Source organism: Petromyzon marinus, chromosome 42 (genome assembly GCF_048934315.1).
Source record: "Petromyzon marinus isolate PM22_M1 ecotype Great Lakes invasive population chromosome 42, UKy_Petmar_22M1.pri1.0, whole genome shotgun sequence".
In the NCBI taxonomy this organism is placed as follows: domain Eukaryota; kingdom Metazoa; phylum Chordata; class Hyperoartia; order Petromyzontiformes; family Petromyzontidae; genus Petromyzon; species Petromyzon marinus.
In genome coordinates, this window is record NC_133708.1 from 6,404,005 (window position 1) to 6,429,756 (window position 25,752).

General features: G+C 52.7%; 1 protein-coding gene across 2 annotated transcripts in view; it reads left to right on the forward strand.

Moving 5' to 3' along the window:
• CFTR (CF transmembrane conductance regulator) overlaps nucleotides 1-25,752 on the forward strand; it is a 66,103-nt gene that overhangs the window by 33,813 nt on the left and 6,538 nt on the right. For both annotated transcript variants that reach the window (XR_012946558.1, XM_032969871.2), the window contains exons 6-27: nucleotides 714-926; nucleotides 3,651-3,740; nucleotides 5,335-5,498; nucleotides 5,641-5,766; nucleotides 6,375-6,621; nucleotides 7,668-7,760; nucleotides 8,473-8,637; nucleotides 9,311-9,502; nucleotides 10,161-10,255; nucleotides 11,208-11,294; nucleotides 11,392-12,082; nucleotides 12,225-12,353; nucleotides 12,614-12,651; nucleotides 19,952-20,193; nucleotides 20,640-20,719; nucleotides 21,069-21,219; nucleotides 22,070-22,297; nucleotides 22,714-22,814; nucleotides 23,055-23,246; nucleotides 23,943-24,098; nucleotides 24,404-24,493; nucleotides 25,240-25,412. Coding sequence is in view for 1 of the 2 variants with exons in the window: in XM_032969871.2 (XP_032825762.2) it covers nucleotides 714-926; nucleotides 3,651-3,740; nucleotides 5,335-5,498; nucleotides 5,641-5,766; nucleotides 6,375-6,621; nucleotides 7,668-7,760; nucleotides 8,473-8,637; nucleotides 9,311-9,502; nucleotides 10,161-10,255; nucleotides 11,208-11,294; nucleotides 11,392-12,082; nucleotides 12,225-12,353; nucleotides 12,614-12,651; nucleotides 19,952-20,193; nucleotides 20,640-20,719; nucleotides 21,069-21,219; nucleotides 22,070-22,297; nucleotides 22,714-22,814; nucleotides 23,055-23,246; nucleotides 23,943-24,098; nucleotides 24,404-24,493; nucleotides 25,240-25,412 (3,743 nt within the window). In the remaining variant the exon portion in view is untranslated. The remainder of the gene's footprint in view (nucleotides 1-713; nucleotides 927-3,650; nucleotides 3,741-5,334; nucleotides 5,499-5,640; nucleotides 5,767-6,374; nucleotides 6,622-7,667; nucleotides 7,761-8,472; nucleotides 8,638-9,310; nucleotides 9,503-10,160; nucleotides 10,256-11,207; nucleotides 11,295-11,391; nucleotides 12,083-12,224; nucleotides 12,354-12,613; nucleotides 12,652-19,951; nucleotides 20,194-20,639; nucleotides 20,720-21,068; nucleotides 21,220-22,069; nucleotides 22,298-22,713; nucleotides 22,815-23,054; nucleotides 23,247-23,942; nucleotides 24,099-24,403; nucleotides 24,494-25,239; nucleotides 25,413-25,752) is intronic.

The following is a 25,752-nucleotide window of genomic DNA, read 5'->3' on the forward strand; positions in this document are numbered from 1 at the left end:
CTACTTTAGCCCACCGGTGTATTGAAGAGCGAATCCATAACATTTACAATTTGAGTACATCAATGCACATTACAGCAGAACGGGAACGCTACCGGGGCATGCCATTTAGAGCACCAAATCAAGCGTGTCTGTAAGAGGCTACAACACAATGTGGATTTGTTAATCATCAGTTGCTATCATCGCCATTATAATATTCCCTGCGTTTCGATTCCACTCTATTCTCACGTGTGGTGGCAGCAGCAGCAGCAGCAGCGCTGTGGTTCAGGAGCTCATTGCCAATGGGGAGGTCCTGCCGCTGCTGCTGGCCACGACGAGAAGGCTTCAGCAGAGAGAGTCGGTGGAGTTCTTGTTGCTGCTGCTACTTTGTTGAGCGAGCGCAGACCGCACTGGTCCACTGTTCGTGGTGTCCCGTGCCCCTTTAGGACGTTGCAAGTCGTACGGTGTCGTTGCGAATGAATGACGCTGTTATATAACATAACAATCGCACGTTTACATCAAGTTAACCGCAAATTCAAATTTGGCAGCAACGACATCGTAATCGTCATCATTACCCCGCGCACTTTCTGACTGGACCTTGAATTACAAAAAAATGAACATGAGAAATAAAAACGCGCGATTTGATCGTGAATTAAAAGATGTCGCTGTGAACGACATTGCCCGAGTTTCACGCAGAGTCTTGGCGACGTGCCACGCTCCTCCGCCGCGTCCCTCAGGAATTCACCAAGGTGGTGCAGCCCTTCTTCCTGGGCCAGATCATCGCCTCCTTCAACCCGAGTACCGTGGACGTGCAGGAGCCGCTGCTGCTGGCGCTGGGGCTGAGCGCGTGCTTCGTCGTGAGAACGCTGCTGCTGCACCCCGCCGTGTTCGGGCTCCAGCACCTGGGTATGGACGTGCGGATTGCCACCTTCTGCCTCATTTACAAGAAGGTGCGCACGGCGGCGGCGGGCCCCCTCCCTTGGCGTGGGGGGCGTGACGCGTGTGCCCCCCCCCCCCGATGGCCCCGGAGCCGAGGGTCGGTGGATCACGAGTAGATTTGTGGGTGGGAAGAGGAGGGGGTTACAAGGTGGCCCGGAGATGGCAGCACAGCAAACGCGTGTTTTTGAAGCCGTATCAGAGTTTGCATGTCCTCCCTCTGGTCTGCGAGAATGTCGCCTGGATTCTCCCATGTCTTCCCAAAGCTACAGAACAAACACGTAAACCAAATGCAATGTCACCGGTATTGGCCGAACATCCCAGTGCTAAAAATGGCATGCAAATTACGCAATTGGGATCACACACAATAGCATCATCGCCCGCTATTGCAAAGCTTGACACTCTCCGGGGTCGACAAGGTTAACGACGACGATAATAATACAATAGAAAATTAAATAAAACATAAAATCAAAGGGAAGCGATAAATGTAACAAAGGGCTTAGTGATGTTTGATCTTTGCTCCGGTTTTACTGACCTTATCGTTGAGGCATGACCTCACGAGGCAGCTGTGAGGATTTTATGGCAGTCAGCGTTGGTGGCTGTAAACCTCTGCAAACGGTGGCAATTGCACCCCCTCTCTGCGGTGTTTTCGCTGCACACTTGAACCGAGCGTCTGATCTCTGCGAAGGGAGAAGCAGGCGTGGCAGCGCTGATTCGTCGCAGGCCGACGTCCCCACGTCGGCCGAGTCGTGCCGTCCTCGGCCACTTGCTCCTCGTCCGTCCAGACGGCCAATGTCGGCAGCGAGCCGGCGCGCGGCCAGTCCCGCTGTGCCCGTGAGGCGGCACTCAGTCGAGAGCAGACAATGGGCGTTCGTTCGGGACCTGGGTTGATATCTGGATTGATGTCTGCCCGGCGGTTATGAACCAGATCAATTGTGACGCGCATCGCCAGGTAGAGAATGGTTCGTTTTCAGGGGCATTAGAGATCCCGCCCGTCGCCTCTCCTCCTCCCGATATTCTCTCACCTTATTCTTAGCTCTTTCGGCAAAGTCACGTTGAAGGGAAACAATAAAATAATAAAAAATATATAAAACAATAAAAGTTCTCACGACGTTTCGACCATAACACAAACGGTCATCATCAGGTGTGAAAACCAACGGCAAGAAACATTTGAAAGAAGTGGCGGTTTGCATTTATTGATTTATTTTAAACGGTGTTTGTATTTGTTTATTTTTTTAAAACGTTAGCACCACGGGCAGCGATTTGGCAGTTTGTTTAGAAGGACGAGTCCATCTATGTTCTGAAAAGAAGAGGGGGAAGACGAAAAATTAATGTATGCTGTCTGAAAGCCACCGTAAGCGTGAACAGGGTACTGTTGTCTACAAACTTAGTTTGTAGACACCAGTACCCTGGTGTCTACAAACTAAGTTGCCTCTGTGGTAGTAGTTACATTGGAGAAACCAAACGCCATGTCTCGGACCGCATTCGTGAACACAAAGCAGACCTTAAACACGGTAGGACCATCACGTCGGCCGTGGCAGATCATTGTTATAATTCAGTAGGCTCACATGACATTGACTTCTCCAAGAAGTCAAAGCCATCTGGCTACCATGAGAGATTCGTTCATGAGGCTATTCACATATACAAGCACAGAGACAATTTCAACCGAGAAGATGGATTCTGGCTTAGCAATCATTGGAAGGATTTGATAAACCATTTCAGGTCTTAATTGATTGTTCACGCTTACGGTGGCTTTCAGACAGCATACATTAATTTTTCGTCTCCCCCCTCTTCTTTTCAGAACATAGATGGACTCGTCCTTCTAAACAAAGTGCCAAATCGCTGGCCGCGGTGGAAACTTTTAAAATAAATAAATAAAACACCGTTTAAAATAAATAAATGCAAACCGCCACTTCTTTCAAATGTTTCTTGCCGTTGGTGACCGTTTGTGTTATGGTCGAAACGTCGTGAGAATTTTTATTGTTTTATATATATTTTATTATTTTATTGTTTCCCTTCAACGTGACTTTACCGAAAGAGCTAAGAATATGAATTACTGCAGTCACGAAAGATTTAAATCAAAATTTCTCTCACCTTGCTCAATCCAAGAAACGTGTTCACCCTCCTTTCTGTGACAATGCTGACAGAGCTGTTTGTTGCTGGCCGCTCGGCGTTTTTTGGGCCCTTTGAGCCATGTGCTCAGCATCGGGATGTTTAGCGAATTCACTCTACTGTATTCGTGAGGGTTGTTGTTAATGAGCACCTGGGGATGAACTGTGGAGTCAAGATTAACGACCCACGCCTACGAGGGGACAGCTATGACAAGGTCCACAGGGACGGGTTCACGGAACACTTTTGCCGTGGCGTCCTCTGCTGGCCACCTCCCAGCCCCGGCGGATTTGGAAGTTTCACAAATCTGGATTTTGAAGTTTTCGTGACTGCAGGGATCCATACTCTTTTGTTCTTTCGGTAAAATGTTTTTCTTGCTGTGGTTTTCCCACCTGATGATGATTGCTTGTGTTGCAGTCGAAACGTCGCGATTCATTTGATACCTACGTGACTTTACCGAAAGAACCAAAGAGTATGTCACAAATCTCTTCGTGATCCCCTTGCTCGGGTTTGGTTCCGCACGCGACGCGCGATCGACGTCATTTGTGCTAACACAACCACAGTGATTGATCGCCACGGGACAGGCACACACACGCACACGCTGTTCTAACATCGCCGTACCCTCGCAGATCATGAAGCTCTCAAGCAGCGTCTTGGATAAGATCACCGTGGGACAGCTGGTCAGCTTGCTGTCGAACAACCTGAACAAGTTTGATGAGGTATGGACCTCTTCGTTAGCCTCTCAGGGTCGTGGTGACATCCTCATGAGATGGATGGCTGTGATTCCCGTGAGCCATTTGCCATGTTCATGGTGATGGAGGAACCTTCTCCAACTCCTGTTTGCTATGTAAGTGTGTCATCTCTAATGGCATGACACTGGTGGACAGACAGGAGGAGTGTACTGGGGTTAGATAATGTGCAAGTGCTAGACGTGTCATGCCGACTGTCAATCAGAGCAGCCAGGCACTGACACAACAGGTAGCGAGAATAGTTGATGGGCGAGACGCGCCAGAGAGTACGTCCACCGCGGAGATGGAGCAATGAAATCGATCGACACGTGCGTAGAAAACGCACGATGACGCACATGCAGACATTTAAATCTGTCGCGTATGCAGAATGCCTTGAATATCGCTCGTATCCACGCACTTAAACACCCACGGCTCATTGGTGCAGAACCGCCCATTCGTGTGAATGCACCGCAGCTGTAACCATCTCAGCGGTCGGGAATCAAACTCAGGCGGGTGGCGGCGCCAACAGCGGCCGTCCCCCTCCACCGGAGAGGTACCGTCCATAAGTGACGTCACGCACCGAGGGGGTGGGGGTCAGACATTTGTGACGATGTGTGACGATGGGGGGGAGGGGTGAGAAATGTGACGTCACATCAAAATGCGCAACTTTAAATACATATAGACAACACGTTCTACTTAATTAAATAGACTTTTTAAGAAATGTTTTATCCTACAACATCAGAGTGCAGCACCACATTAAATACGCACTACAATGACAATAGTTTAAAGCGATTTGAAGCACGTTTTATTTTTTTTGGCGGGGGGGGGGGGGGGCAGAGCTTTGTGACGTCATATTTGAGGGGGGGGGTCTGACTTTTTGTGACGCCGTGTGACGAAGGGGGGGGGGGTTAAAAAATCGTCCAAAATCGCGTGACGTCATTCGCCGGGCATGGCCGCTGGGGCAGGCGCCGTCAAAGATGGCGCAGGTGGTGCCCACCGGCTGCGCTAATTATAGCAAGACAAAGATCCCCGTGTAGCCTTGACAGACTGTTGCGGCAAGTGCTGTTAGCGAGCACCGATGTTGGCCGTGAACGGGAATCGAACTCAGGTCACCAGGCTCGTAGCGCAGCGCGCTGACCGCTACACTACCGCTAAATGTCACAGTACTATCACCGATACCCTTGTAACACGACTACATTACTGTTTTTGTATTTGTCACTCCACTTGTTTATGCAGGCAAGACGCACCGTGTCTCAAGACCTTTTTAGGAGGGTCCTGCTCGGTTTTCACAGTAGGGGACGATGATCGCTTTATGCAATCCCAATGAAGTAAATTGTGATTAACCCGGTGACCTGGGTTCAATTCCAGGCCACGGCTAACATCAATGATATCTGAATCGGCCCCAGACTGTGACCAGTGTGGTGATGTATGGCCAAACAGCGACATGGCGCGGGGAGGCCTTCGTCCAGCAGTGTTTCGACAAATTCCTGAGCTGTTTTACGTCGTCGTTTTATTCTGCATGACCACCACGTGGCAGTGGCGCGCCGGCACACAGCGGTAACGCGCGCGCACGTGTCGCCTGCAGAGCCTGACCCAGGCCCACTTCATCTGGATCGCACCAATACAGTGCGTGGGCTTGCTGGCCTTCCTCTGGCGAGAGCTGGGGCCCTTCTGCCTCGTGGGATTCGCCATTCTGCTGATCGTGACGCTGCTCCAGGCGTGGCTGGGCCACAAGATCAACTCCTACAGGTGACGGGTGGTGGTTCGCCGTGGGCATAACTCTTCTGGCCTGCCAGGGAGTCGTGGCAGCGCAGCAAGTGGGTTCATTTCCATATGCGCCCCGTCTGTACGGGGATTGAGCGAGGGGCGGCGCGCGTCCGTTTACTTTCAGAGACAAGCGCGGAGGGAAGATCAACGAGCGCATCGCCCTCACGTCGGAGGTGCTCGAGAACATCGAGGCCATCAAAGTGCACGGCTGGGAAGAGGCCATGGGGAAGCTCATCGACGAGCTGCGCAAGTAGGTGGCGCCACACCGACACGGACGCGGCGCGCGTGCCCTTCGGCCGTCCGGCCATCGGCGCAACCAGAGGCAGGCTCCATACTCTTTGGTTCTGTTCGGTAAAGTCACGTAGGTAAAAAATAAAACAACAAAAATCATGTTGTTTTATTTTTTACCTACGCGACTTTACCGAATAGAGCCAAAGAGTATGGATCCTTGCAGTCACGAAAGCTTCAAATCTAGAACAGAGGCAGGCTGTTCGATTCGTTCGAGTGACCGATTTAATGTCCCCATGTGAGGCTCACAGTCACCGATGGACTGCAGAGTAGTGGCAGACATCGTCACAGTCCCTAGGGTACTACAGCGTTAATGCGACAAACCCAGAGAGCCAGACTAATGCACCTTACCATTCTTGTGGTTCCGTGTTGATGCCTGCAGCTAAGAGAGCCAGCCGAAGGCACCTGTAGGACTGTTAGGGTTAAGACAGAGGCACCTGTGCGCTTACCCAGGGTCCGGCAGTAATGCCCCAAAGGCAGAAGAGCCGGGCTATGCCGCGGGGGCACCACGGGGACCTCGTGGTGACGGCCCTCCCACACCCCCACCACCCCCCCCCCCACTCCCCCCAGGCAGGAGCTGAAGCTGACGAGCAGAGCCTCCTACAGCAGATACTTCAACAGCGCGGCGTTCTTCTTCTCGGGCGTGTTCGTCGTGTTCGCCTCCATCCTGCCGTACGCCGTGTACAACGAGCTCACGCTGCGCCGGGTGCTCACCTCCGTCAGCTTCTTCAACGTCCTGCGCATGGCCATCACCAGGTCGCTGCCGTGGTCGCTACAGATGTGGGTCGATGCGACCGCCTCCATTCGAAAGATCCAGGTACCTCGTCCTCTCCGAGTGAAGGATCCAGGTCCCTCCTCCTCTCCGAGTGAAAGATCCAGGTCCCTCCTCCTCTCGGAGTGAAAGATCCAGGTCCCTCCTCCTCTCGGAGTGAAAGATCCAGGTCCCTCCTCCTCTCCGAGTGAAAGATCCAGGTCCCTTCTCCTCTCCGAGTGAAAGATCCAGGTCCCTCCTCCGCTCCGAGTGAAAGATCCAGGTCCCTCCTCCTCTCCGAGTGAAAGATCCAGGTCCCTCCTCTGCTCTGAGTGAACGGTCCAGGTCCCTCCTCCACTCCGAGTGAACGATCCAGGTCCCTCCTCCTCTCCGAGTGAAAGATCCAGGTCCCTCCTCCTCTCCGAGTGAAAGATCCAGGTCCCTCCTCCTCTCTGAATGAAAGATCAAGGTCCCTCCTCCTCTCCGAGTGAAAGATCCAGGTCCCTCCTCCGCTCCAAGTGAAAGATCCAGGTCCCTCCTCCACTCTGAATGAAAGATCCAGGTCCCTCCTCCGCTCCAAGTGAAAGATCCAGGTCCCTGCTCCTCTCCGAGTGAAAGATCCAGGTCCCTCCTCCTCTCTAAGTGAAAGATCCAGGTCCCTCCTCCTCTCCGAGTGAAAGATCCAGGTCCCTCCTCTCTAAGTGAAAGATCCAGGTCCCTCCTCCTCTCCGAGTGAAAGATGCAGGTCCCTCCTCCGCTCCGAGTGCATGCAGCGACTAGTGGAGCGTCCGTTTTCCACTTTTGATCCGGCTTTTTTTGATAATTGACTTCGCGAGGTGTGACGTGGCCGTGAGATAGACGTCCTTTGCGAGAGGGAACGTCTGTCTTCGATGAGGCCATTGTCCATCTTGCATCGCGCAGCCACCGCGTGAACATCGGTGCGATCGGGTGGCCAAACCAGCCAGGGACAATACTTATCATGATGGTGATTGGCCTGATATAAAACCTCGTCGTTCGTGCAAATCGCATCTCTTACAATTGCAGAGGGGCCACGGACGAAGCTGGGAGGCAGCAGAATAATGGGGACTCGATGGTGTGTGCACTCGTTTCAGGATTTCCTGTTGCTGAAGGAGTACCGTCCGCTCGACTACAACCTCTCCACCACCGAGGTGGAGATCGTGTCCATCACGGCGTCGTGGGATCAGGTGAGCGCCGCCACCATGGTGATGTCTTCTTTATCGTTGGTGAGATTGTGATCGTCCGTTTGGTGACACGGAGGGAACGTTCAGGGATTGTTGGCTGAGGGGCCCAGCTGACACCTCCCGGCGGTTCACGCAGGGGCTAGACACAGGGTTCAAAGGCCCAACGAATCTCGCGGCCAGCAACAAACAGTACTGTTATAACAGTTGTATTAGATGAGTGTAAAATACTTTTCTTGAAGTGAGCAAGGCTACTTAAGGGCTTGGGGGGAAAAAGACGACAATGATGATGATGATGATGGAATAAAATAAAATAAATCACGACGTTTCGCTTGCCCATTGCCACATATATATCCTTGTTGTAGCCGCTCTCTCGTTAGTCCAGCAGTTCCACTGCTGGATTATATTGTTTCCGCCTGACGACGACCGCTTGTGTTGCGATCGAAACGTCGTGTTTCGTTGTATTTTATACCTACGTGACTTTACCGAAAGAACCAAAAAATATGGATTCCTGCAGTCACGAAAGCTTCAAATCTAGATTGATGATGATGATGATGGAAGAGAAGGAATTTCGAAGTGAAGCGGTGCGAGGGAAGAAGCAGAAAGAGAAGTGAGCTGCTCGGCAGTGTGGTGATCGAGTGTGTGGGCGAGTGGTGCGATACAGCACTTTGTTTCCCTGTTGCATGCAGCAGTCTCGATGATTGCCGTCGATTCGCAGATTGATGGAATAGTCCCCGAGCAAGGAAGCAAGGTGAAGAACGGAATCATCAACAAGGCCGCCACCGATCTGCCTTTCTACAAGTCGTACGTCCTGTCGGACATCAACTTCAAGCTGAACAAGGGAGAGATGCTCATCGTCATGGGTTCCTTCGGCTCGGGCAAGGTAAGTCGCCCGTCTCAGGCACTTCACCTCCCTCACAGTGCACCTCTGCTGAATGATAACAAACTGAGATTGAAGACTTTGTCCCCCCCCCCACACCCCTTTTCCTGATGACGACCGCTTGTGTTGCGATCGAAACGTCGTAGTTTTTTGTTATTTTCTTTGAACCTATCTACGTGACTTTACCAAAAGGCCCAAAGAATACGAATGAATGCAGTAACGAAAGCTTTAAGTCAAGATCTAAGCACAATACTGCTTCTCAACTTCCGCATGGATCCGTTGGAAGCTGCCGCCTCTGTCGAAGAGTCCGGGCTCTCGCGAGGGGGGCTGCTGACGGTCGCCTTTATTCCCACGGCCTTCATGATGAACACCAACAGCGGTCTCCTCTCCCGCCCCTTGCCTGCTCTCTCTCGAGCCCTCCTTCGAGAAACATCTGTCCGCCGTTGCAACTGTAACCAGGGTGCGAATTGTAAAAAAAACAACTAATTATAAAATGAAACCCTGTGACAGAGACCCGCCGGCATATGGAAGGGTTCCGCGCACGGCTCGGCGAGCCCGGTGGCGTGGCTACGGCGGGTAGCGCACGAGCAGGAGAGCAGCAGGAAACGAACGCCAACGTCACTTGCCCCAACGGTCAGTTGAGGCTACGTGGGGGGACCTTCGTCTGTGCGCGCAGAGCTCGCTGCTGCTGCTCATGCTGGGGGAGCTGCTGCCGTGGGACGGGCGAGTGCGCCACAGCGGCCGCCTCTCCTTCTCCTCCCAGCAGCCGTGGATTATCAACGCCTCCGTGCAGGAGAACATCACCCTCGGCCTGCACTTGGACAAGGCCCTCCTCTGGCAGGTGCTGCGCTCCTGTGGCCTGCAAGAGGTGAGCTCCGCTCATTTACTGCCCGTGCTGACCGTCCGCTTGCATGGGCCTTCATCAATCCACTGCTGGATGAAGGCCCAAGGGTCGCGACCTATCCCGGTTGGATCCGGAGAGCCCAGGAATGGGCATCGGTGTTGGGGTGGCAAGAGTTGATCCGTGCCGAGATCTGGTACTGGTGTCGCAGGGTACCGCACGGGTTTGAGTCTAGACCTGGGCCGACTGAGAAACTTGTCCAGGCTTGGACTCCAGTGGAAACGGTGGCGGCCATACATGATGGCTTCCCCATGTCGTGTTGATCAGTTGCTTGATCCATACTTCACCACACTGGTGCTTGTTGGTGAAGGGTGGGCGGCCAGGGACATTTCACGATACCCACCACCACGAATCGGAATTAGGTCGCCTGGTTCGTAGGGCTGTGCATGACCTGCTGTACCACGGGTAGGGAGTCCATCATGCAGAAGTGGATTGATAAAGGGTTATTATTATAATTACCTAGCCTTTTAAACCCAAAGTATAATTGTTACTGATAATGTTGAGAGTCGCTGCCGGATGATCTTGCCAAGTCATCGTGCCAGGTCATCGTGCTGGGTCACTGTGCCGAGCAACCACGTGCTGGGTGTGGATGGACGTTCCTGAACGGTCTCTTTTGTTGCTTTAGGAAATCATGAATCTGCCTCAGAAGGAGAAGACGCTGATTGGGGAGAGTGGCTTCAACCTCAGCGGTGGGCAGAGAGCGCGCATCTCGCTTGCCAGGTCCGCACGCCCACCTCTCAAACCGCTGTACGGTCGTGAAAAATCCACTCACGTGTCACTTTCGGGCCTCCGTTGATGCGGCAGGGTGAGGCTGGGTGAGGCTGGTTGAGGCTGGGTTGAGGCTGGGTGAGGCTGGGTTGAGACTGGGTGAGGATGGGTGAGGATGGATGAGGCTGGATGAGGCTGGGTTGAGGCTGAGTGAGGCTGGGTTGAGGCTGAGTGAGGCTGGGTGAGGATGGGTGAGGATGGATGAGGCTGGATGAGGCTGGGTTGAGGCTGGCTGAGGCTGGGTTGAGGCTGAGTGAGGCTGGGTGAGGATGGGTGAGGATGGATGAGGCTGGATGAGGCTGGGTTGAGGCTGGGTGAGGCTGGGTTGAGGCTGAGTGAGGCTGGGTGAGGATGGGTGAGGATGGATGAGGCTGGATGAGGCTGGGTTGAGGCTGGGTGAGGCTGGGTGCACAGGGCTCGATCCTGAGTCCAGGGTGCCAGGCCAGCACCTCTGAGATCCTAGGTTTAAATCCAAGCAGCGGGCCTGTGATGATTAAACTGGCTTCTAAAATTCAGAGAGTTGATGGTCTCAGCCTAGTCACAAACAATCACGCTAAAACCACTTGTCGTAGTAAATCTGCTTCTTTCATTGGCCAAAAATTCCAGCTCTGATAATTAATGTACCGATTTGGTTTATCTGCAACGAGCACTGCTTGCGAGGTGCCTGGTGTGGGTTCCAGAAGCACTCACAGGGACCTCAGAAGGGCGACGCCTTCCAGAGGCTGTCCGCGATCATGCGTTGGTGTCACGTGGCGAGCGGTGCACCGAGAGTCGCGATCGGCCCCGCACGGCAATGCGCCACGGGTGGACCCGCGGTGTGAGGGGTGACGACGATGATGCTTGTCACGACCAAGGCGATGGGATGTTATGAGTGACTGTGCTGCCCCTTTTGTCCTCTGCCTAGGGCCGTGTACAGAGAGGCAGATCTCTATTTGCTCGACTCTCCATTCAGCTACCTCGATGTGTCAACAGAAAAGCAAGTCTTCGAGAGGTGAACTTACGGGAAAATTATTAAACGCTCCGTTTGCTGCGTAACTTGCGTCTGTCGATCATTCGCCTAACTCGGCGCGCGGGATCCTTGCCAACAGCTGCATCGACGGCTTCCTGGCTAAGAAGACGCGCATCCTGGTGACGTCCAAAGTCGAGCACCTGCAGAGGGCGGACAAGGTTCTGATTCTGAACGACGGAGTCGTTTACTTCTACGGCACGTTCCCCGAGCTGCAGAAGAGCAAGCTGGAGATCCTGTCGCTCATCCTGCAGGCGGAGCGCTTCGACAGCTGCAGCTCCGATCGCCGCGGCTCCATGATCACGGGCGTGCTGCGCCGTGGCTCCACGCATTCCGGTGACGTGGCGACGCCGCCCAACACCGCCAGCGTCGCGGAGCCGCCCCAGGGGACGCAGTTCCCGTTCCAGGCCCAGCGGTTCTCCGTCGTCTCCGCCGGGGCGTCCGTCGTCGTCGCGATCCCGACGGCCGGCCCGCACGAGCCCGAGGATCGCCGGCTGTCGCTCATCCCGGATACGGAGGATGGGAAGCAGCTGCTGCCCGCCGCCGGCGCGGGGCCCCTGCACGCCAGCAAGCGCAGGAAGTCGGTGCTGCACCTCATGTTGGGCGTGTCGGCTGGCTACGAGAACACGCGGCGCATGGCGCGCATCCAGCAGCACGCCCCGCACGGCGACCCCTTCCTGCTGCCCAGCGTCGTGCCCCAGAGGCCCCCCCGGAAGTCGCTCACCAGCGTGGCGGAAGAGAGCGACGACGTTCCGGAAGACGACAACATCAAGGTGAGCGAAATGTCGCCGTTCATTGTGGATCGTGCACGGGTCCCGAGGCGCAAAAACGTCAAGCGGCCGGCAACAAACAGCGCAAAATAGATATCCAGTTAATTATTCATTTGCAAGTGGCGCGTGTGCGGTGCTACCCCAGGACTGCTTTGTGGACGTGGATGGCGAGGAGGGGGAGCTGGCGAGCTGGACGACGTACCGCCGCTACTTCGGCAGCAGCACGCTCTTTGGCATCGTGCTGTGCCTCAACCTGGTGCTCTTCGCGATCCAGGTACGGCCACGCCACGGCTACCAAACCACGGCTAACATTCCACGGCGTGGCTACGCCACGGCTGCCCGCGAGGTCGACCGGGTTCTCCAGCGCAGCGTCTCAGTCCAGTCACCGATGACTGCACGGAAAAACATGAGAATCTGTTTTTTAATGTAATATGGATAAAAATGTAACAGCACTCCCGCTTGGCCATTACACACTGTCCATTGTGGTAATAATTAAAACGTGTTCCTGTCTATTGATACATATTCTCCTCACAGGTCATGGTGTACGGAGTGGGACTATGGAACCTGCGGAGGTGAGTCCTGTGATGCATGTTCCGTAGAAACTTTTTCCTTCTGCAGTGCTGTGATTCCGCGTTCGTAATTAGCGCAATTTGGTGCCTTTGAGATGCCAATTTATGCTTCTTCCCTCACACTGCTCCATTAAGGAATTCCCTCTCCCATCATCATCATCTTCTCTTTTCCCGCAAGCACTTACAATTATTGCCTCGCACAAATCAAGAAAATGTTTGCACTCTGATCTATTACGGTGCTGTTTGTTGCTGGATGCTTGAGTTTTTGGGCCTTGTGGGCCAGTGCTCACCTCTCATACTTCTTAGCCTCTTGCATGCCATGCGGTTTGCCTGAAGACCGACTTGATGTGTGATGCATAACGTTCATAACAATTCATACTTTACACCGTGAGAGACTGCATCACGTTCCGATTGGAACCGGCAGTCGGTCTCCTTACGCTATTTGTAATATGCGAAGTCCTTGCTCAATGTGTGGTGTTCACACAACGCGTTTTTGCTATAATGTGCTTCTTCCATTAGTAAAGCACCGATATAACACAGAACACGCACCGCTATAACGTGGAACATGCACCGCTATAATGTGGAACATGCACCGCTATAACACAGAACACGCACCGCTATAACGTGGAACACGCATCGCTATAACGTGGAACACGCACCGCTATAACACAGAACACGCACCACTATAACACAGAACACGCACCGCTATAACACAGAACACGCACCGCTATAACGTGGAACATGCACCGCTATAACGTTGAACACGCACCGCTATAACACAGAACACGCACCGCTATAACGTGGAACACGCACCGCTATAACACAGAACACGCACCGCTATAACGTGGAACATGCACCGCTATAACGTGGAACACGCACCGCTATAACACAGAACACGCACCGCTATAACGTGGAACACGCACCGCTATAATGCGGAACACGCACCGCTATAATCTGGAACACGCACCACTATAACGTGGAACACGCACCGCTATAATGTGGAACACGCACCGCTATAACACAGAACACGCACCGCTATAACGTGGAACACGCATCGCTATAACGTGGAACACGCACCGCTATAACACAGAACACGTACCGCTATAACGTGGAACACGCACCGCTATAACACAGAACACGCACCACTATAACGTGGAACACGCACCGCTATAACACAGAACACGCACCACTATAACACAGAACACGCACCGCTATAATGTGGAACATGCACCGCTATAACACAGAACACGCACCGGTATAACACAACACGCACCGCTATAACACAGAACACGCACCGCTATAACGCGGAACACGCACCGCTATAACACAGAACACGCACCGCTATAACACAGAACACGCACCGCTATAACGCGGAACACGCACCGCTATAACACAGAACACGCACCGCTATAACGTGGAACACGCACCGCTATAACACAGAACACGCACCGCTATAATGTGGAACATGCACTGCTATAACACAGAACACGCACCGGTATAACACAACACGCACCGCTATAACACAGAACACGCACCGCTATAACGCGGAACACGCACCGCTATAACACAGAACACGCACCGCTATAACACAGAACACGCACCGCTATAACGCGGAACACGCACCGCTATAACACAGAACACGCACCGCTATAACGTGGAACACGCACCGCTATAACACAGAACACGCACCGCTATAACACAGAACACGCACCGCTATAACGCGGAACACGCACCGCTATAACACAGAACACGCACCGCTATAACGTGGAACACGCACCGCTATAACACAGAACACGCACCGCTATAATGTGGAACATGCACCGCTATAACACAGAACACGCACCGGTATAACACAACACGCACCGCTATAACACAGAACACGCACCGCTATAACGCGGAACACGCACCGCTATAACACAGAACACGCACCGCTATAACACAGAACACGCACCGCTATAACGCGGAACACGCACCGCTATAACACAGAACACGCACCGCTATAACGTGGAACACGCACCGCTATAACACAGAACACGCACCGCTATAACACAGAACACGCACCGCTATAACACAGAACACGCACCGCTAAAACACAGAACACGCACCACTATAACATGGAACACGCACCGCTATAACACAGAACACGCACCGCTATAACATGGAACACGCACCGCTATAACGTGGAACACGCACCGCTATAATCTGGAACACGCACCACTAACACAACACGCACCGCTATAATGTGGAACATGCACCGCTATAATCTGGAACACGCACCGCTATAACACAGAACACGCACCGCTATAATGTGGAACACGCACCGCTATAACACAGAACACGCACCGCTATAACACAGAACACGCACCGCTATAACAAAGAACACGCACCGCTATAATCTGGAACACGCACCGCTATAACACAGAACACGCACCGCTATAATCTGGAACACGCACCGCTATAACACAGAACACGCACTGCTATAACACAACACGCACCGCTATAACACAACACGCACTGCTATAACACAACATGCACCGCTATAACACAACACGCACCGGTATAACACAACACGCACCGCTATAATGTGGAACACGCACCGCTATGACCTGGAACACGCACCGCTATAACACGGAACACGCACCGCTATAACGTGGAACACGCACCGCTATAATCTGGAACACGCACCGCTATAACACAACACGCACCGCTATAACACAGAACATGCACCGCTATAACACGGAACACGCACCGCTATAACACGGAACACGCACCGCTATAACACGGAACACGCACCACTATAATCTGGAACACACACCGCTATAACACAACACGCACCGCTATAACACAGAACACGCACCGCTATAACGTGGAACATGCACCGCTACAATCTGGAACACGCACCGCTATAACGTGGAACACGCACCGCTATAACGTGGAACACGCACCGCTATAACGTGGAATACGCACCGCTATAATCTGGAACACGCACCACTATAATGTGGAACACGCACCACTAACACAACACGCACCGCTATAACGTGGAACACGCACCACTAACACAACACGCACCACTATAATGTGGAACACGCACCACTAACACAACACGCACCGCTATAACGCAGAACATGCACCGCTATAATCTGGAACACGCACCGCTATAACACAGAACACGCACGGCTATAATGTGGAACACGCACTGCTATAACACAGAACACGCACCGCTATAACACAGAACACGCACCGCTATAACACAACACGCACTGCTATAACACAACACGCACCGCTATAACACAACACGCACCGCTATAACACAGAACACGCACCGCTATAACGTGGAACACGCACCGCTATAACACAGAACACGCACCGCTATAACGTGGAACACGCACCGCTATAACACAGAACACGCACCGCTATAACATGGAACACGCACCGCTATAACACGGAACACGCACTGCTATGATCTGGAACACGCACCGCTATAACACACAACACGCACTGCTATAACACAACACGCACCGCTATAACACAACACACACCGGTATAACACAACACGCACTGCTATAACGTGGAACACGCACCGCTATAACACAACACACACTGCTATAACACAGAACACGCACCGCTATAATCTGGAACACACACCGCTATAACACAACACACACCACTATAACACACACCACTATAACACAACACATACCACTATAACACAATACACACCACTATATCACACAACACACACCACTATAACACACAACGCACACCACTATAACACACAACATACACCACTATAACACACAACACACACCACTATAACACACAACACACCACTATAACACAACACACACCGCTATAACACAACACTCACCGCTATAACACAACACACACCGCTATAACACAGAACACGCACCACTATAACACAACACACACCGCTATAACACAACACACACCGCTATAACACAACACACACCACTATAACACAACAAACACCACTATACCACACAACACACACCACTATAACACACAACACACACCGCTATAACACAACACACACCGCTATAACACAACACGCACCGCTATAACACAACACACACCACTATAACACACAACACACACCGCTATAACACAACACACACCGCTATAACACAACACACACCGCTATAACACAACACACACCACTATAACACAACACGCACCGCTATAACACAACACACACCGCTATAACACAACACACACCGCTATAACACAACACTCACCGCTATAACACAACACACACCACTATAACACAACACGCACCGCTATAACACAACACACACCGCTATAACACAACACACACCGCTATAACACAACACACACCGCTATAACACAACACACACGGCTATAACACAACACACACCGCTATAACACAACACTCACCGCTATAACACAACACACACCGCTATAACACAACACACACCGCTATAACACAACACACACCGCTATAACACAACACACACCGCTATAACACAACACACACCGCTATAACACAACACACACGGCTATAACACAACACACACCACTATAACACAACACTCACCGCTATAACACAACACACACCACTATAACACAACACGCACCGCTATAACACAACACACACCGCTATAACACAACACACACCGCTATAACACAACACACACCGCTATAACACAACACACACGGCTATAACACAACACACACCGCTATAACACAACACACACCGCTATAACACAACACACACCGCTATAACACAACACACACCGCTATAACACAACACACACGGCTATAACACAACACACACCGCTATAACACAACACACACCACTATAACACAACACGCACCGCTATAACACAACACACACCACTATAACACAACACGCACCGCTATAACACAACACACACCGCTATAACACAACACACACCGCTATAACACAACACACACCGCTATAACACAACACACACGGCTATAACACAACACACACCGCTATAACACAACACTCACCGCTATAACACAACACACACCGCTATAACACAACACACACCGCTATAACACAACACACACCGCTATAACACAACACACACCGCTATAACACAACACACACCGCTATAACACAACACACACGGCTATAACACAACACACACCACTATAACACAACACTCACCGCTATAACACAACACACACCGCTATAACACAACACACACCGCTATAACACAACACACACCACTATAACACACACCGCTATAACACAACACTCACCACTATAACACACAACACACACCGCTATAACACAACACACACCGCTATAACACAACACACACCACTATAACACAACACACACCACTATAACACACAACACACACCGCTATAACACAACACTCACCACTATAACACAACACACACCGCTATAACACAACACTCACCACTATAACACAACACACACCACTATAACACAACACACACTGCTATAACACAACACTCACCGCTATAACACAACACTCACCGCTATAACACAACACTCACCGTGCATCGGTCGCATCTCGCTGCGGGACCGATGCACGGTGCGAGCTCTGGACGTTCATGCACCGAGCTTGAATGTCCGCAACCTAACAACGGCTTTCCCTGTGATCTTTCACCTCATGCTGACCGGACAGAGCCAAGGTACCGTGTCCCTTTTGACCTCGCCTACCGTTTATCAGCATCTTGAGTTCTTGCTATCGGCCAGGAGCGCTCTAGCAACGTCAGCGTCGCTGTGACGGGGGTGACGACGTCACAGCGACGCTGTGACGTCGCTCCTCCAGCTACACCGCCGCACAGCCACCATCGCGTCGGCCGAGTGGCCCCGCGCGTTGGTGGAACAGCATCGTCGTAATGTCTTCCAACTCGGTTCCGTGCAACGAAAACGTACAGGGATGGAGGCTCGGCACTAACTGATGGAACGCACTCGTTTTTAAAATACAAAAAAAAACGATTGTAAGGTGCTAACCATCGTGATTGATTTTAAATGATTTTTTTTGTTACTATCGAAGCTTCAAATTCCAGTGGAGCGTCGTGGGACGCGGCCCGGGCGAACCGCTCGTCTTTGTGTCGGGTCTTCCCTTCCATGTTGCTTTGACGTGCGGTGAGGTCAATGGCTGGGGAGGCACTGGCGAGTGTCAGAGCCAGATTCACACACTGAGGAGGGTGTGGCCTCGCTGAGGGGGGCGTGGCCTCGCTGAGGGGGCATGTCCTCACTGAGGGGGGCGTAAATAAATCGCCACTTTTTCCGACAGTTGCATGCTAATCCCTCACACTAACATTATGCTAATCTCCCAGTTACATGCTAATTTCTGACTTTAACATCCTGCTCATCCAACATATTAACACAGCTACTTCAATGCTAAGTTATTCTGTCGATATGTAAACTCCTTCGTCAAGGCGCTCTGCTCCTCCCACCCAGCTTAAAAGACGCTGCCTAGCTTAGCAGTGTTCATTGAAGCGTTGTCTTCCCGACAGTTCTGTTTCTTCACCTGAGGAAGGCTACTTGTGTTGTGGCCGAAACGTCGTGAGAATTTTATTTAATGATGTTTTATTATTTATTATTTTATTTCCATTCTACGTGACTTTACCGAAAGAACCAAGAAGATGAATCCCTGCAGTCACGAAAGCTTTAAATCGAAATTTGAGGGGGCCGTGTTAGACGCGTCCCCCTCAGTGAGGCAGATGTGAAAGCTGCCTCCCCTGGTGCTTTTTCATTGCAGTTTCATGACGAGACCAGCGAGCCTAAATATATTTATACACATACGTGAAATAAATTACCTGGAGTATGGAAGGCGAGGACATGAAATGAAGGGGTCTACAAACATTACATTGGTGACATACTGAGATAGTAACAGGCACGCGCTTATTGCCCACGCTCCATCCAGTTACTGAGGGGTTGCGCAATCAGAGGGGAGGCTGAGCTCGTCGCTGCCTCACCTCTCGTCTCTTGCTGTATTTGCAGCGGAGTTCCGCAAATTTAGCGATTTTGACTTTGAAAATTATTGGAATCGTACAAAAATGACATAACACAGATCAAGGGAAAAAATCTTCATATTTATTTTATTTGATTATACATTTTTTTTTTTACTTTTCGTAACAGCTATTTTCATTGGAGTATGACAGGCGAGGCTCTCTGCCTCGCCTGCCTCCCCTGACCGGACGTCCCTGATGCACACACGCTGACGACTGGAGTGTATCGACGGTGACGACTGTAGTGTACACGCAGTGATGGCCGTCATGACAGCGGTTGACGCGTGTGAACGCGCGCCAGTCAAGAAGACCGCGTGAACACGACGCGGCCCGAGAACGGCACGGGCGGCGTCCACAGCTTCACGGACAACTACTACTACTTCTACATCTACGTGGGGCTGGCCGACAGCTTCTTCGTGCTGGACCCCATCCGGGGGCTGCTGCTCATCCACTCGGCGATCCGCGTGTCGGACACTCTGAGCCGCGGAATGCTGCGCGCCATCCTGCACGCGCCCGCCTCCTTCTTCCTGGAGAAGCAGCCAGGCACGGGCTCCCCTCTACCCTTCTCGCCACCTCGCCCCCTCGCTCACTCACCCACGCGGGCACTCGTGCGCCCACCGACGCGCCCACTGATGCGCACACTGAATCGCGTGCGCGGCCACTCACCCCCCCCCCCCCCTCAATCGTGCACGCAGTCACTCACTCACTCACGCACTCACTCGCTCACCCAGGCACGCACGCATACACCCTTTAACTCACGCATGCACTCACGTGCCCACTCATCCACGCACCCACTCACAAAGGTCCCCCCGAAAAGCCTTAACAGATTGCTTGGCAAGTGCTGTTAGCGAGCACCTATTAAAATCCGGCACGAGGAGGTGAGTGGCCAGCACAACGCCCGGCCACCTTTTCCCTCCCAGTTCTGATGTTAATGGAGGAACCGCGAACATGAATCCCACTTTAACGCAACCTTGTTTCGGTTTCTCTAGGCTACATTATCAACCGCTTTTCAAAAGACGTGGCCATCACCGATGATCAGCTCCCACTGGCAATATTCGATTACTTCCAGGTGAGTTCTGTTCTATGTGTGTGTGTCTAAGAGAGAGCACTTGTGCTTGTATGTGTCTATGTGTGTGTGTGTCGTGCCGGTCTTCATAGGCGCTTGCTAACAGCGCTTGCCCCAAAATTCTATTAGGGCTACACGGGGGATCTTTGTCTTTTATGCGTGAGTGAGGAGCAGTGTTGCAGAGTAGTTGACCCGCTGCGCTACGAATCCGGCGACCCGAGTTCGATTACCGCTCATGGCCAACACCCGTGACGATTATCTGAACCAGTCCTGCACCTCCCTTAGGTCGTCTCAGCCTCAAATGAGTCCTTAGCTGGTGTGATGCGTGGTCACTGACGCTCCCACTCCGCAGCTGTTTCTCATCGTGCTGGGCGCGGTGACCGTGGTGAGCGCCATGATCCCGTGGACGATGCTCGTCACGCTGCCTCTCGGCATCAGCTGCATGGTCCTGCGCCACTACTTCCTGAGGACGTTCCGCCAGCTCAAGCAGATGGAGTCGGAAGGTGAGGCGAACGCACGCGTCGCGGTTACAGGTGGGAACAGGTAAAGGCGTGGCCAGACCCGCCCCTAGGGTACACGGAAAATCGGGGCGACCACCCCGGGCCCCGCGCTTTGGGGGGCCCCGTGCTTCCAATGTCACCGTGTCAGATCTAATACTCCCGGTTTGGTTTGAAGGTGTCGGGTGGCCCACACGGTGGGATTTGCCCTGGGGGCTCCCCCCCAATGGGCGGCCCTGGGTGCAGCCTGCCGTGGATTGCTAAGGCCTTGCTAGCTAGCGCATGGCCAGTACGTCAGCGTGAGAGGTTGAACAGTATCGAAATTAGGCACGAGTTCGAGGTAATGTTGCATTTTACCCATTGACAATAAACTTTACTCACCACGTACAGCGTAAGCATTAGGAGGGTAAATTACTCAGATACGGGGCCTAAAAGGAAAGGCGTGGAGCCAAAAATGGAAGAGATGGGGCCTACAGAGGAAGGGATGGGGTCTATGATGATAATGATGCAGCAGCCAGGCAACTCAGGGTAGAGCGAGGGGCTCGCAATCGGAAGGTTGCGAGTTGAAATCCCGGCTGTGGGGGTTGACTCATCATCCCTATGTGGGTTGATAAAGTGAATATCACTTTGCGGAGAAGTCAACAGTGGCCGTACTCTGGATCGACTCGGCCACGCCCTAGTCATGTGGAATTTCCACCGCTGGCTTCTGGCAGTAAGAAAGGAGATGAGCACCAACTCATTGCTCGTTGGAGCGGGAGATCGCTCAGACGCTCGATGTCGAGTACAAGGAATGCTGCTCCCCGTGTGTCCACATCTGCTAAGCTGTGTGTTTTGTTCTGTGTGATTTTTTCCACAGCCAAAAACCCAATCTTTGCTCACATTGTCGCCACTCTGAAAGGGCTGTGGACGATCAGGGCTTTCAGCCGAGACGACTACTTTGAAAACATCTTCCACCAAGCCCTGGACATCCACACGGCCACCTGGTTCCTCTATCTCTCCGCCTTGCGCTGGTTCCAGATGCGAATCGACATCATTTTCACACTGTTCATCACGGCGGTGACGTTCATTTCCGTGGGGGTGAAGGGTCAGTCCTCGCCCCTCGCCCTGCTCCCTCGGGACACCCACGTTTCACACACACACAACTCTCTTCTTCTTGTTGTTTTTACGTGTAGCGTTTTACTCCAGGGATCGTTAAACGAAACTATTTTTTATTTTACCAGGCCACAAGTGACAGCTGAACGAAGTGGCTTAACACGTGGAAATGTAATGCATCCAAATCCTCTAAAGTAGTTTGTTAAATATCTTTGGGACTGAAGAGCAGAGTTATTATCATTGTTGGAAGTAAAATGACAGTTGTTCATAAAGGGGGGCAATTTGAATGCCTAAAGTTGTAGGTTTGCATGTGGTTTCATGCACCTGCTCGTAAGGCAGCAACGTACACAACAACACAACACTGGCCGGCCTTTGTCAATATAATAACGCTACCGCATGTTGTCACAGGTTACAGCGAAGGCTCCATTGCCATTGCGCTCACGCTGGCCATGAACATCATGAGCACCTTCCAGTGGGCCATCAACACCAGCATCGAGGTGGAGGGCATGGTGAGTGCTGGCCACAGCGCCGCTCGACCCCACTTGTAATGAGTACCTGGTGCTGTCTGTAAACGTCATCATTCGGGAGACAAAGGTGCTGGCCACTCGCCTCCTCGTGTCCCCTGCCAGCTTTCATAAGTGCCGGCTTACAGCACTTACCCTAGGAGTCTGTTAAGGCTATCCGGGGGATCTTTATATTTGATGAGCGTGTGCAGTGTGTCTAATGAGTGAATCGCGTGATGTACTCAGATGCGTTCCACGGAGCGGATTTTGCGCTTCATGGACATCCCGGAGGAGAGCAGTGGCTTCGTGGTGACGCCGCCGCCGCCGGACTGGCCCAGTGCCGGCCACCTGGAGGTGGTGAATCTCTCCATGCGGCACTCGCCGACAGCGCCGTACGTGCTCCAGAACATCTCCTTCAACGTCCAGCAGGGACAGAAGGTGCTCCACGCCGCGTGCTTCACGATGGCCGTGCGAGGCGTACGGCCGCCACCATTTCCACCGTAGACCAAACCCAGACGCATTTCTCAAGACGGCCTAGGCCTATGACCAAAACTGTGCGGTTAAGTGTGATGACAGAGTTCCACACAATGCCGGTACCAGGACTCGGCAAAAATCAACTCCTGCCGCCCAAAGACAAATGCCAATTCCGGGATTGGACTGCACAGTACAAACAGAACATTTGCAAGAATGATTGTGGAAAGGAAAGTTACATTTCTGGGACGTGTAATGATAAGATAGGAGACTGAACATGAACATGTGTTTTTTACTGGTACAGGGAGCCGGGGAAGACAGTGAATTAAGTTACACTCTAAGCAATTTGAATGACTGGATGCAACTGGGAGGAGTATCTGATACAGAGTTCGTGAGTAAATACCACGGACAGAGCCGAATGTAAGGAGGCCTCATTCGCCGACATGAAAAGAGGACTGTACCAGGTCCAACCGTCCAGTTGGTGACCCTGGCGAGGTGGTGCTCCGGCGCTCTGGAGGCAAGGGTTGACGGCTCACAGATCTGTGAAACTCGCAAACCCACCGGGCAACGAAGACAGCCAGGAGAGCACGGTGCGGCAAGCGGGCTCGCGAACACCGGCGTGGCCGCGCGAGGCGTGACCGGCGTCGTTGCGTCTCCGCACAGATGGCGATCCTGGGCCGCACGGGCGCGGGGAAGAGCACGCTGCTCGCGTGCCTGCTGCTGCAGAGGGACGTGGAGGGAGAGGTGCGCATCGACGGCTTGTCGGCGCGTAACGTCGCACCCTACACGTGGAGGTCGGCGTTCCAGGTCATCACGCAGGTGAGGAGGATCGGGAAGCGCGTTGAGTGCGATAGCCATGATGCCACGGCAGCAGTTGGGAGTCGTGGGCAGTCAAATCCATTTTGAGAAAGCGCGACCATGTGCACCAACATCGGCCGGTGACATTCCTCCCGGGTTGAGGGTTTGCACGGCCAAGTCTGGAGATGCCTTGGGTAGGTGGCGTGGCCGAACGACGTCGCTCGTCCCGTAAAGTGGAGCCTGGCGCGGCTCGGTGTGGGCGGATCGTGACTGTCCCTCTTCACGCTTTTTACAAAACTCAAACGTTGCTCGTTTCTCTTTTGCAGAAAATATTTATATTTACCGGAACGTTAAGGAAAAATCTGGATCCATACGGAAGATGCAACGATGAAGAAATATGGAAAGCCATTGACCTGGTGAGTCCATTTTGCACGCGGGCGGTACAAGAGTGACGACCTACAGTTACTTACTTTAAATGTACAAGTTCCTCCCCAGCTAGTCGTACACATTTGTCTCGTCGGTGTTGCAACGTCTCACTGCCAGAAGCGTTTAATCTCCTGGGCCAGATACACGAGCCACTTCAGGACACCTGCTCTCTCAACCCGGTGTGAGATCCGCACGTCACAAACCCATGCAGCTCACCTCCCGTAAATGTCAGTCGCTTTGACCGCTGCCGTGACCATCAACTTGAATGACACAACTTGGCTGCCCACGCCACCATGGCATGCCATTACCACCATGTTAGAAATACCCAGAATGCCTTGTGCAGCTGTGATGTCGCTTTCCACAGGAGTTTCCCAACGTTACACACAACCGCTACACAATTACAGCGCCGGAATGAAATGTCATGCAACCACAACCACAATGCCTCCTCTGCCTTTCGCTTTAAAGAACTCCCCGTGGCTGGGCCGGCAGTCATTCCTCGCGCTCCTTGCCCAGAGTGCATCGCACCGGCTCGGATTAACCACCGGGTCCGGTTAGAAACCCCAGCTGCACGGCTTCGCCACCGTGCCGCCGTGAGCGACCGGCGCTTTCACGCCACCGCATAGTCAACCGCGCCGCGCCCGTGCGGCCCGGCGGGTAGCGGAGCCGCGCAGGTGCGCCGACCCTCGCCCACAGAGCGCTGACGGCACGTGCTGCCCCTTGCGACGGTGCGCCGCAGGCGGGGTTGCGCGACGTTGTGGAGGCGCTGCCCGGAGGGCTCGACGTCATGCTGGTGGAGGGCGGGTGGGTGCTGAGCGAAGGGCAGAAGCAGCTCCTCTCGCTTGTACGCTGCCTCCTCTACAAGGCCCGGATCCTGCTGCTGGACGAGCCCACGGCAAACCTCGACCAGATGTGCGTGAGCCCCCCCTCCCACCACCGCGGTGCAGTACGTGAGACGCCGCGTGTGTCGAAACCGCTCCGGAGCTTTGCTGCTGAAATGATGCACTCCCGCAAGGCTGTCGTGTTTTACGCGCACGCAGAGATGTGGGAAAGAGTCGAATTGTGTGCTTCCTAATATTGCTGTTCACATCGTTACTCCGCACCGACGCTCGCTCTAGCGGAGATACTCCTTGGTCCTTCACAATTAAAGCCATCTCTGGGAATGTTTGTGGGTGTGATGGTGGTGGTTTTATGTTTGGAAAAAAACGATGTGAAAATCAGAAGAAAATACAACAGCAAAGCGATCTTGTAT